Below are 11,783 nucleotides of genomic sequence, written 5' to 3'. Positions count from 1 at the left end.
TATATCACATTCACACTGTCTTCTAAACAACGCCAAAGACTTTGACACACTGACTCTCTCTCTCTCTCTCTCTCTCTCTCTCTCTCTCTCTCAGCCCTTAAGAGATGTTTGACCCATGATGGTAACAACCCGACCTTGATGAGCTTCTTGTCTTCTGGTGAGTGGTGAGAGTTGAAAACATTAAATTCTTTTATTATAAAATTAAATACTAGGAAAAATGCATCATTTGAATTACATGAATTTATAAATGAAGAAAAATATGAAGTTGGTGAAGACGATGGGTCCAGCTGGGAAGAGGGAGAGAGGAGAGAGCTGCTCTCACGTTGTGAAGTTGCTGTTGTTCTAACTTCCAAGCTCTTATTGCCGTTTCCTTGTTTGTATTTGCAGATATAAAAGCAGAAGCTTCCTTCTGGGCTCACCTTTCCTCTTCGTTTGTTTCTCTCCTGACCAGATTCTTCGAAAATTCAAGCTCAGGGAGCTCGATCTGAGCTTGATTCGGGTTCTGAAGCTTCTATCTAATTCCTTTGTCTATGTATCTGTTCTTCTGAGATGGAGCAAGCCGTTGAACGGTCTCCAAATGCACGAAGGGGCTTCCGTGTTCAGGCTCCACTTGTAAGCCCACTGATCTTTTTCTTTTTGTTTCTTTTGAGTTTTCGCCATTAATTTGTTCGATTCGTGAGCTTCTGGAGATACCCAGATGAAATTATTGTTGAAAATGTGTGCAATCTTTAGGGAAAATTTGGGTTCCTGATTGGTGCGTTTTCTGTTGTTTTTGTTTTGATGCAACTTCGTTTATTGGGTTCTTGGTCTGATGAGTTTGTGGACGTACCAAGATGAAATTTTTTATGAATGTGTAATCTCTGAGGAAATTTTATGGGTACGTGGGTCTGAGGACCCTTTGCGAGTTGCATCACTTCAATGTTTTAGGGTTTTCAAATATGGGGGTAGAACTGCAGCATTCTGTTGTTGGAAGTGTGTCTATTTGCACAACCACCACCCCCACCCCTGCTCATGTGCATTTTAGACATGTGTTGGCTGTTGCGATAGGAAGAAGATTGAGTTGTATCTTCAGATCTGTTCTTTCTTTTGAGATTCTTGTTTTCAAGGAGGAAATTTCGTAAATTAATAAAATAGTTAGCTGTTAAGCTACAAATTAGAGCATGCGGGTTTTATTGCGTATTGAAGTCTCTTACATTGAATGCATTTATGTTGGTGTACTTCTTGTGCTTCTTATGTCGATGTACCCAATGGAAGATCAACTGATAGAGAATAATTGAAGCTGGTTGGGACTTGGAAGAGAATTGATTTCATAGAGCTTCTTATGGTATACTGTTTCTGTTTTAAATTATTGCATATTACTTTGGACATGCTTCTGCTACATTAGGGGGGGGGGTCAATTTTTCATTCCAGAACTTTCAATATCTTAGTTTCCAAGCTATTGTACTGCTTAGTAAATCTCTTCAAGCCAAGTAGTTTACTCTTGTTGGACCTTAAGCTTTCTGCTTTGTCTGCTAACTTTCTGTTAATTACAAAAGGGCACATTTTAACTATCAGTTCACATTGTGGGATAATGTTATGAATTTTTCTGGTTTGGGTCTACATTTTCACTAGCATTCCATTGGTGACTTGTGCTTTTCTTAAATGTTAAGTTTGTATTCCGGCCAATCCCAATTGTGGATCACTAATTCTATAAACACATATATTTGGGTGAAGCAAATTTTTATGAACATGGATCTGTGGTCCTTGGAATTGCCATCATTTAATCCTGCAATTGACATATTGTCTACTTTTTTGTTTGTCATTTGTGTCTGTATTATGATAGTAGGCAAATTATTTCATTTAACTACTGGCTGGTGTCTTATCTGGATTCTATTTCTTGAAGATTTGGGCATTGATATTGTTTGTCATTTGTGTCTGTATTATACTCACACACGCACACACATTCAATATCAACATTAGACTATTTTTGAAGATATGGCTATAGTATTTACTATCTTGTTTTAATGTTTTCTTGTGGACCTAATTGTATATGGACCGTATTTTATTTTTTATCTTTTATGGTTGGATTAAGAATCATTCTTAATATCAATCTTTTTCTCTCTCACACATGCACATGCACGCACACACACATGTGCGTGTGTGTGTGCGCATGTGCGTGCACGTGTGTGTCTAAGTTGTGTATGCATGTGAACATATTTAGGACTCGTAAAAATCAAACATTAGATAAAGTAAACTTTTAGCTTCAGATGCTATCATGTTTGTTTTAGTAAATGGTGTACTTCTATTCATAAGTGGGCTTTGCCAATGCAAAGGCCAGAGCTCATTTTTGGCAAACCACATGTGTGCATGTATTATTATGGAGTTCCATGGAATTCTTCAGCACCATGCCAGCAGGCTATTTTGTTTAGCTCCATCTTCTGGCTTGACTACTTGCATTTTCGGTGCCATCCAGATAAACATCATTTTCTTGTCTTGTATTACTTTTAGTGGTGTTGTGCTTAATCCGAGGCTAACTTCATTGGACAAACCAGTATGGCAAAGAGTGATTAGTGCTAACAGTGCAACCCATGCACAGGGGATAGTATTCAACAGAAAACTTGAAGGGTGAAGGTTCTTGGGAAAATTTTTGAAGGCTTTTGGGGTATTAGAAGCGACAAATAGGAGGTTCTTCCTGCCTTGGGTGTTACTGATGGCATTATTGTTCTAAGGAAATGGTAGATTTATTTTATAGCTGGGTGGTATTGTTCTCCATTTCCTCACTTTAAATCTTTGGAGAGTGGATTTAGTTGGCTGTTTTCAAGTGTATATGAACAAGAGGAAGGGCAGCGTGGGGGTCTTTTCTGTTTTGGACTGGGTTATGCAGTATAATATAAAAATGTGATAGGCATGGGTGAGATTGGTGATTTCAACATTGTTCTTTGTGTGCAAGATAAAAATGGGGAGAATCCAAAGAATGCTTATGATTATTTGAGTGTGTGGACTTGAGTTAGCATGTAACACCTATAATCACCTGTTCACAAGCTAAAAGCTTATGCTTAGGAGTAATCATAGATATTTAAAATTTTCTATTGTATCAAACTAGTCATTTTGGAGCGTCCCCTACGAGCGACGTGTTGCACTTGAACCACCTGGGTGTAGCGAAAAGTGGGCGAGGGTGGGCTAGGTCGTCGCCCCGAAGTGACGCGCTGTGTCGGCGCCCGGGTACGGTGTCAAATATGCGAGGGTTCCTGCATCATTCTGGACGTGGGCAGGTAAATACGTTAGTTCAGGAAACTAGGATTAGATTAGCAACTTGGAATATAGGGACACTTACGGGTAAAAGCATGGAAATTGTGGATACAATGATTAGAAGAAGAATTAATATAATTTTCCTTCAAGAAACTAAGTGGGTGGGGGAGAAAGCTAGAGAAATCGATAAATCAGGTTTTAAACTTTGGTACACTAGAAAAGAAAAATATAAGAATGGAGTAGGCATTATTATAGACAAAAATTTAAAAGATAGCGTTGTGGATGTAATTAGAGTAAGGGATAGAATTATAAAAATCAAAATGGTATTAGGACAAGAGATAATAAATATCATTAGTGCTTATGCTCCTCAAGTTGGTTTAGTAGAAAATCTTAAGAGACAATTTTGGGAAGATATGGATAGTATTATACAAGGCATACCAAGGACTGAGAAAATATTTATAGGAGGAGATCTGAATGGACATGTTGGAAGAGATAATAGAAATTATGAAAGGATACATAGAGGATATGGATATGGAGACAAAAATGAGTCTGGGGAGATGATCTTAGACTTTGCTATGTCATATGATTTTAGTATAATGAATACTTGTTTTAAGAAGAGAGAAGAACACTTAATAACCTTTAAAATTGGACAAAATAGAAGTCAAATAGATTTTTTTTTAACTAGGAGGGTAGATCGTGTATCATGCAAGGATTGTAAAGTTATTCCAGGTGAAAGTCTAACCACACAACATAGAGTCTTAGTGTTAGATATATGCATTAAAAAATGGAAGAAAAAGGATAAAATAAACCAGTGTAGGAGAACTAGATGGTGGAACCTAAAAGGAGAAAATATAATAAAATTTAAAGATAAAATGATCAAAGATGGGGATTGGACCTTAGAGGATGGGATAGATTCAAATACTCTTTGGAATAGATTAGCTAGCTCTATTAAAAAGATAGCAAAAGAGATTTTAGGCGAATCAAGGGGAAGATTCTCAAATAGCAAAGAAAGTTGGTGGTGGGATAAAGATGTACAAAAAATCATAAAGACAAAAAGAATTTGGTATAAAACGTGGCAAAAATGTAGAAACAACGATAACTTTGAAAAATATAAGGAGGCAAGAAAAGATGCAAAAAGGGCCGTTAGTGAAGCTAAATATAGATCATTTAATAGTTTGTATGATAGATTAGGTACAAAAGAAGGGGAAAGAGATATATTTAAACTTGCTAAAGTTAGAGAAAGGAAGAACAAGGACTTAGGAAATGTAAAATGTATAAAAAGTGAGGATGATATTGTCTTGGTTAAGGACGAAGATATTAAAGAAAGATGGCGAAGTTACTTTAGTAAGTTGTTTAATGAAAACCAAATAAAAGGCTTAAATTTAGAATTGTCAAACGAGGAAAAGACTAAAAATATAAGATTTATTCGAAAAATTAGAGTTAACGAAGTTAAGTTTGTACTAAAAAAGATGAAAAATGGGAAAGCTATGGGACCAGATAACATCCCAATTGAAGTTTGGAAATGCTTGGGTGATAACGGAATTATATGGTTAACTAATTTATTTAATACAATTGTAAAAACTAAGAAAATGCCAGATGAATGGAGTAAAAGCACTTTAATACCTATATACAAAAATAAGGGAGATATTCAAAATTGTAATAACTGTCGTGGAATTAAACTTATGAGTCATACGATGAAACTATGGGAAAGAGTAGTTGAACAAAGATTAAGGTTAGAAACGAAGATCTCAGAAAATCAATTTGGTTTTATGCCTGGGAGATCTACCACAGAAGCTGTTTATCTTTTAAGAAGATTAATGGAAAAGTTTAGGGAAAAGAAGAGGGACTTGCATATGATATTTATTGACCTTGAGAAAGCATATGATAGGATATCTAGGGAAGTTTTATGGTGGGTTTTAGAAAAAAAGGGTGTATGTTGTAGGTATACCGATGTCATTAAGGATATGTACGATGGAGTAATGACTAGTGTAAAGACTATAGATGGAGAAACTAGAGAATTTCCAATTACCATAGGTGTACATCAAGGATCTGCTTTGAGTCCTTATCTTTTTGCTTTAGTGATGGACCAATTGACTAAGAGTATTCAAAAGGAGGTTCCATGGTGTATGTTGTTTGCAGATGATATTGTATTAATTGACGAAATTAGGGATGGAGTAGAGGCTGAGTTAGAATTATGGAGAAAAGCTTTGGAATCTAGAGGCTTTAAGATAAGTAGAAATAAAATAGAATATATGAAATGTAATTTTAGTAATGATAGGAGGAATATTGGAGACAAAGTTAAACTTGATGATGAAGAAATAAATAGCACTTGTATATTTCGATACCTTGGATCTATTATGCAAGCTGAAGGAGAAATTGAAGATGATGTAATGCACAGAGTTAAAGCAGGTTGGGTAAAATGGAGAAGTTCTTCAAGTGTTCTATGTGATCGTAGAATACCCTTAAAATTGAAAGGGAAGTTTTATAGGACAGCTATAAGACCAGCTATGCTATATGGATCAGAATGTTGGGCGACGAAGAAACATACTATCCAAAAAGTAAAAGTTGCCGAGATAAGAATGCTTAGATGGATGAGTGGTATAACATTAAAAGATAAATTAAGGAATGAACATATTCGTGGTAAGTTAGGTGTAGCTCCTATAGAAGATAAGATAAGGGAAGGACGACTCAGATGGTATGGACACTTGCAACGTAGGCCTTATAGTGCACCTGTGAGGAAGAGTGACTTAGTTACTGTGGGGGGCAATAGAAGGGGTAGGGGTAGGGGTAGACCTAAAATAACTTGGGAGGAGATAGTAAGTAAGGATTTAATGTCTTTGAATCTATCAAAAGAAATGGTCCATGATCGCATAAATTGGCGCAAAAGGATTCATATAGCCGACCCCACTTAGTGGGACTAAGGCTTGGTTTTGTTGTTGTTGTTGTATCAAACTAGTCATTTCCACACTCGGTCCAATGACTCTGATCACCCACTTGTCCAGAGTTCAGTTACACTATTATTGTGTTCTTTCTGTCAGGTTTCGAGACATTATTATGCTTGTACCAGGGAATTTATAGAAGTGGATACAACCCAACATCTCTTATTGCGTTGTTCTTAGGCACTTAGGCTAGGCAGCTAGAGGATTTGACTCTAATGGTTTTGGGTATTTCATGGATTGTTTCTTGATTGGTTATAAATGAGCTCTATATGATTGGTTAAAATTTATTGTTTTGATTCTTCTCGCCGGTTGTTTGAGTAGTATGGAGAGGAAGGAATAGTTTTTTTCCTTAAATGATCTTTAAGAAAAAAAAGAAAGAAAAAAAATTGGAAATAAGCAGCCCTAGTAAAAGTACATCCCTTGCATCATCCTAGATGGTTGAACCAAATTCTACTAGAATAGGAAGCCATTGAAGGAGAGGAACTTTCTCTCAAGTCTTAAAGATGGGTGATTTGAGAATTTTTACATTCTGATGTAGTGGGCAGAATATAATGCATGTGCTGAGTGTCTTGGGCTTTTCCCCCCTCATAAATGAAGTTTCTTTTGATGCCCCTTGATATATATATATACGCAGTAAGATTTCATGCATTATTTTTTTTCTTTTTTTAAAAATTGCTCGAAGAGCTGATTCACAATTCAAATCTGTCTTGTGACATTTTTGAGGAGTGAATTTGAAGGTCAAAGTTAAAATTTTCCCATCTTTGCATCACCCTAGATGGTTCAACCAATTTCTACTGGAAGAGGAGGCCATCGAAGGAGAAGAACTCTCTATCAAGTCTTAAATATGGTTGAGTTGAGACTTTTTACATCCTGATATAGTGGTCAGAATATGATGCATGTGCTGATTATCTAGGGCATTTTCTTTCCCCTTGTAAATGAAGTTTCTTTTGATGCCCATTTATATATATATATATATATTCCAAAATTTTTTTTTAAAAAAAAAAAAGAGCTGATGTTCACAATTCAGATCTGTCTTTTGATATCTTCGAGGAGTGTTTTGAAAAATCAAAGTTAAAGTGTTCCCATGTTTGTTTATAATTTACTCAAAGATGAGGATGAAGACTGTTGGAGATGTATTTTTATGCAACAATTCAAGCCTGATTGTGAGTATTAAGAAAGAAAATTACAGCATGAGAGCAGCCCAAGCTATTGGTTATTTTAACTGTGTTTTTTGTCAATAGATTAGCAGAATCTTTGGCTCCTGCAGTTATGCTGAAATCTCTCTTTCCTAACACATAAAGCCACAAAACATAGTTGCTCTCCAAAAGTATGACCATGGAACTCCAAGCCTGGTCCAGTCTGCCTTCACTTGGTGAAAACACTACACAATCAATACTAGGCCAAACAGTTCATCCAGCCTGATCCAGCAAAGGGCAAAGGCTTAGGAAAAAATTGACAACCTCTGTTTCTAGTTTGCAAAAGAAATTGGAAATAAGGAAGGAAATTCAACTATGTCTATCAAACCTTTTTTATTTTATACATTCCAAAAGGTATGAAGCCTATTTTGTTTCTTGTATTTTCTATCAAATTGATCTCTCTTTCCTTTTATTTTTGCTTTTATTATTATTATTATTATTATTATTATCATTATTATTATTATTATTATTCTTTTCCTGTTTATATGGGAGATAGTTGCACATATAGTCATTTCACAGCCATATTATTGAAAGCTTGTGGCAAAACTTTGTTTCATTCTAGTGCTGAAAAACGAATCTCCAAAGATTTCATTTGTTCATTATTACTTGCTTGGATAAGGCCTATGAGTGTATAGCTTTGATCTTAATTTTTTCCCATCTTTATTAATGAATCCTTTTTCTATCAAAAGGAAGTATATAACTTTTACCATAAGGACTCATAGCTTCATAATAATTTTGTGACATAAATTTCTGTGTCCTTGCCATTGCTTGCCTATGAACCCCACAAACCACGATACTCATTTTCTCATTGACTTTTCAATGCAAGTGCCAATTTTTCATAAATTTTCTTATTCTAGACTCCTGCAGATCTTTTTTTTCCATTCCTTATCTATTTGAACTGCTGGATCTGTATCCTTTGTTGCTCGGTCTTATATTTTATGCTTTGGATATCATTTAGTCTTTATTAAACTTGGGAATTAGTAGGGAACAAAGGGGGTTTAAATGTCTACCAACTCTATTAATATTAGGAAATTGTCTTACTTGATGTCTATCTACTTTCTTGATGATGTCTAAACACCCATTGCCTACTCATCATATCGTCATTTTTTAGAAACCCTTCTTGTGGCCATTGTCTGTTGCAATGGTTAAAATCTTGGGCTTCAAATTTTAAGAGTTCAGGTTTTTAGTTCTGAGAAATGAAACTTCATGCAAAAATGTTAAGTTCAGGACCATATTTAAACCTGTTTAATGGCATTTTTCTTTTTACTCTCAGCTAGTTTATATGCATGGTCTTACATCTCTTTTAGCAAAGTTTGTCGAAATTTTAACTAAAGAGTGAAATTTCCTTGAAATTCAAATTTAAGATTCAAAAATCCCAAATTGGATTTCTCTCCTAATTTATCTTCTTTTTATGGTGAAACTAAAGATTATTGCAATAAGGATATCAATTATAGCTTTCATATATTTGAAATTATAAGAAAAAATTAAACTTCGATATTAGCTACAACATTTTATTTGACCATTTATGTCTAAATTATGTATATTTATGTACTAAATAATGTTTATCTGATTCATGAATTTCATTTATATTAATTGAATATTATTGCTATGATTACTATATTACAACTGTCCTTGATTATTTTATTGATAAAATTTAGTTCTGAATTGTTTATTATTATTTCTATTAATAGTTTATAGAGTTTAATAAAAGAATTCCATGTTTTTATTGAATTTGAAATTGGCATCGGCATTGAAATTTCCATAAAGATTTTTGTGCTTTTGAAGCCTAAAAAATTTTAGTCGAAATTGAAATATAAGACCTTGGTTATATGTACACTACCATAACATCTTATGGCCTTTAGCCTATTATGTTTCTAGTTTTTGTATTTAGCTTATTATGTTTATACCTAAGGTGGGAAGTTTTGCAGGTTGATTCTGTATCATGCTATTGCAAGGTAGATTCAGGGTTGAAAACGGTTGCTGGGGCAAGGAAATTTGTCCCAGGATCAAAGCTTTGCATCCAGCCTGATATTAATCCGAATGCACACAAAAGCAAAAGCTCTCGCAGGGAGAGGTCTAGAGTTCAGCCACCTCTCCTTCCTGGCCTCCCTGATGATCTCGCCATTGCCTGTCTGATTCGAGTCCCACGTGTTGAGCATAGAAAGCTCCGCCTTGTTTGCAAGAGATGGTACCGACTTCTGGCAGGGAACTTCTTTTATTCTCTTAGGAAAAGTCTTGGAATGGCAGAAGAGTGGGTATATGTCATAAAAAGAGACCGTGATGGAAGGATCTCATGGCATGCTTTTGATCCCATATACCAGCTTTGGCAGCCACTTCCACCTGTTCCTGGCGAATATTCTGAAGCCCTAGGATTTGGCTGTGCTGTTCTAAGCGGTTGCCATTTATACTTATTTGGTGGAAAAGATCCACTTAAGGGATCTATGAGACGGGTTATTTTTTATAGTGCTCGGACAAACAAGTGGCATAGGGCCCCTGATATGCTTCGGAAACGCCATTTCTTTGGTTCTTGTGTCATGAACAACTGTCTTTATGTGGCTGGTGGGGAATGCGAAGGAATCCAGAGGACTCTCCGCTCAGCTGAAGTTTATGATCCCAACCGGAACCGGTGGAGCTTTGTTGCGGATATGAGCACGGCTATGGTACCCTTTATTGGAGTAGTTTATAATGGGAAGTGGTTCTTGAAGGGACTAGGTTCCCATCGCGAGGTAATGAGTGAAGCCTATATTCCCGAAAATAATACCTGGACCACAGTTAGTGACGGGATGGTTGCCGGTTGGCGCAACCCTAGCATTTCAATGAATGGACAGCTTTATGCCCTGGATTGCCGGGATGGGTGCAAACTTAGGGTTTATGATGGGCCTACAGATTCATGGAACAAATTTATAGATAGCAAGCTTCACCTAGGGAGCTCCCGTGCACTGGAGGCTGCCGCTCTTGTTCCTCTTAATGGGAAGCTTTGCATTATTCGGAACAACATGAGCATCAGCCTGGTTGATGTTTCGAGTCCTAACAAGCACGTGGAGAGTAATCCTCAGCTTTGGGAAAACATTGCTGGGAAAGGGCACTTTAGGACTCTAGTCACAAATTTGTGGTCAAGTATTGCTGGCCGAAGTGGTTTGAGGAGTCATATTGTGCACTGTCAGGTGCTTCAAGCATGAGAACTGGGATTCATGTTTGCTTATATTTCTGTTTTACATCACATTCCAGATGTTTACATTAGCTGCACTTCATTGATATTGGGTTTCGGAGTTGAATCAGCAGTGATGTCCCAAAAGATTTTGGCTTATATGAGCCGCGGAGAAGGAAAAATGGCAAAACAACATTGTGGGTGTTTCTCATTGAAATCATTCTGTAAGCAAATCAATCCAAGGTTTCTTCGAGTTTGAAAAATAGTGAATGCCTATTTTTTTTTTTTTTTTTTCAGCTAGGAGACTTAGAAGAGGGATGGTTCACTGTTGGTTTCTGCCATGGAATTATGAGGCCATTTCTCGACATTCATGAACAGATCAGAGACGATTCACAACTCTGTAAATCTATTGTCACTTTTGGTCCATTCTATGGGGGGCTGTGGGTGTCTATTGTTGGGTCTTTTCTTAGTAGTATGTTATTTTGGACATGCCTTGTGAATATACATGGGTTATTTTGAAGATAGTCAATGGATACTTACATTACAGCTTATGGACCAAATGATCTTAATTGCATCTACAGTACCTTCATATTTTTCAGATTTGCTCGGTTTAGGGCAAATACTTGTTGGATAATTGATCATAACATAACCGACTTAACTGGAATTTAGTTTCGATTTTGATGAATTTTTGGCCAAGTAGAAGCAGAACATCACATGTGGTGTTTCTGAATTTTGTTGTTGTTTTTATGTTTTTTGGAGTAATCTGTGGATGAACCAGCTAACTTTGAACATGGCTGAAAGAATTCAATTGAATTTTCAAAACAAACCTCCAGCTGTTCAAAGCAGATCAACAAACCAAAAAAATATAGAAATTAGATCAAAATTCGAAAAATATTATTATTAATTTTTTTTTTTTTGTAGAATGGAGCACAGTAAAAAGAAATTAGTATTGTATAGCTTTTTCAAATAGAAAAATGGTATCATTTGAAGGTAAATTACCAAGAATTTAAAATGATGTTTACACCTTCAAAGTAGGGATTTAAAATGAAGTTGTTTAATGATTTTCTCAAGAAACAGTTACGACCAGGAGTTGTATTTATCGGTAATTCTCTTGTGGTGAGTGAATTTAATACGAAGATGTAATTAAACTTTTTTAAAAAATGTCGTTTTGGCTTTGAAATTGAACTGAAAACTGCTACTTAAGACAGTCTGGTAAATGCATATTTTCAAAATTCAAATAAACTTTTGCTTGATTGTATTTACTGGGGGCAT

The 11,783-nt window shown here is 35.7% G+C and overlaps 1 protein-coding gene across 6 annotated transcripts; it reads left to right on the top strand.

The window, feature by feature from the left end:
- On the top strand, positions 1–11,035 carry LOC131149733 (F-box/kelch-repeat protein At1g55270). 6 transcript variants are annotated; one of them, XR_009135288.1, is made up of 4 exons: positions 12–157; positions 388–612; positions 9,292–10,708; positions 10,809–11,035. XR_009135288.1 is itself a non-coding variant. In XM_058100444.1 (3 exons), the coding sequence occupies exons 2-3, from the start codon at positions 550–552 to the stop codon at positions 10,540–10,542; spliced, it is 1,314 nt and encodes a 437-aa protein (XP_057956427.1). In that variant the 5' UTR covers positions 1–121; positions 388–549; the 3' UTR covers positions 10,543–11,035. The 6 variants fall into 6 exon arrangements, 4 of the variants coding, with proteins under 4 accessions (XP_057956427.1, XP_057956426.1, XP_057956428.1 ...); XM_058100444.1 differs by having other exon boundaries at positions 1–121; positions 9,292–11,035; XM_058100443.1 differs by having other exon boundaries at positions 1–157; positions 9,292–11,035.
- Positions 11,036–11,783: the final 748 nt, after the last annotated feature.

This window comes from Malania oleifera, chromosome 2 (genome assembly GCF_029873635.1).
Source record: "Malania oleifera isolate guangnan ecotype guangnan chromosome 2, ASM2987363v1, whole genome shotgun sequence".
In the NCBI taxonomy this organism is placed as follows: domain Eukaryota; kingdom Viridiplantae; phylum Streptophyta; class Magnoliopsida; order Santalales; family Ximeniaceae; genus Malania; species Malania oleifera.
The sequence above is the reverse complement of the archived record's forward strand: the minus strand, read 5'-3'. Positions and strand labels throughout refer to the sequence as shown.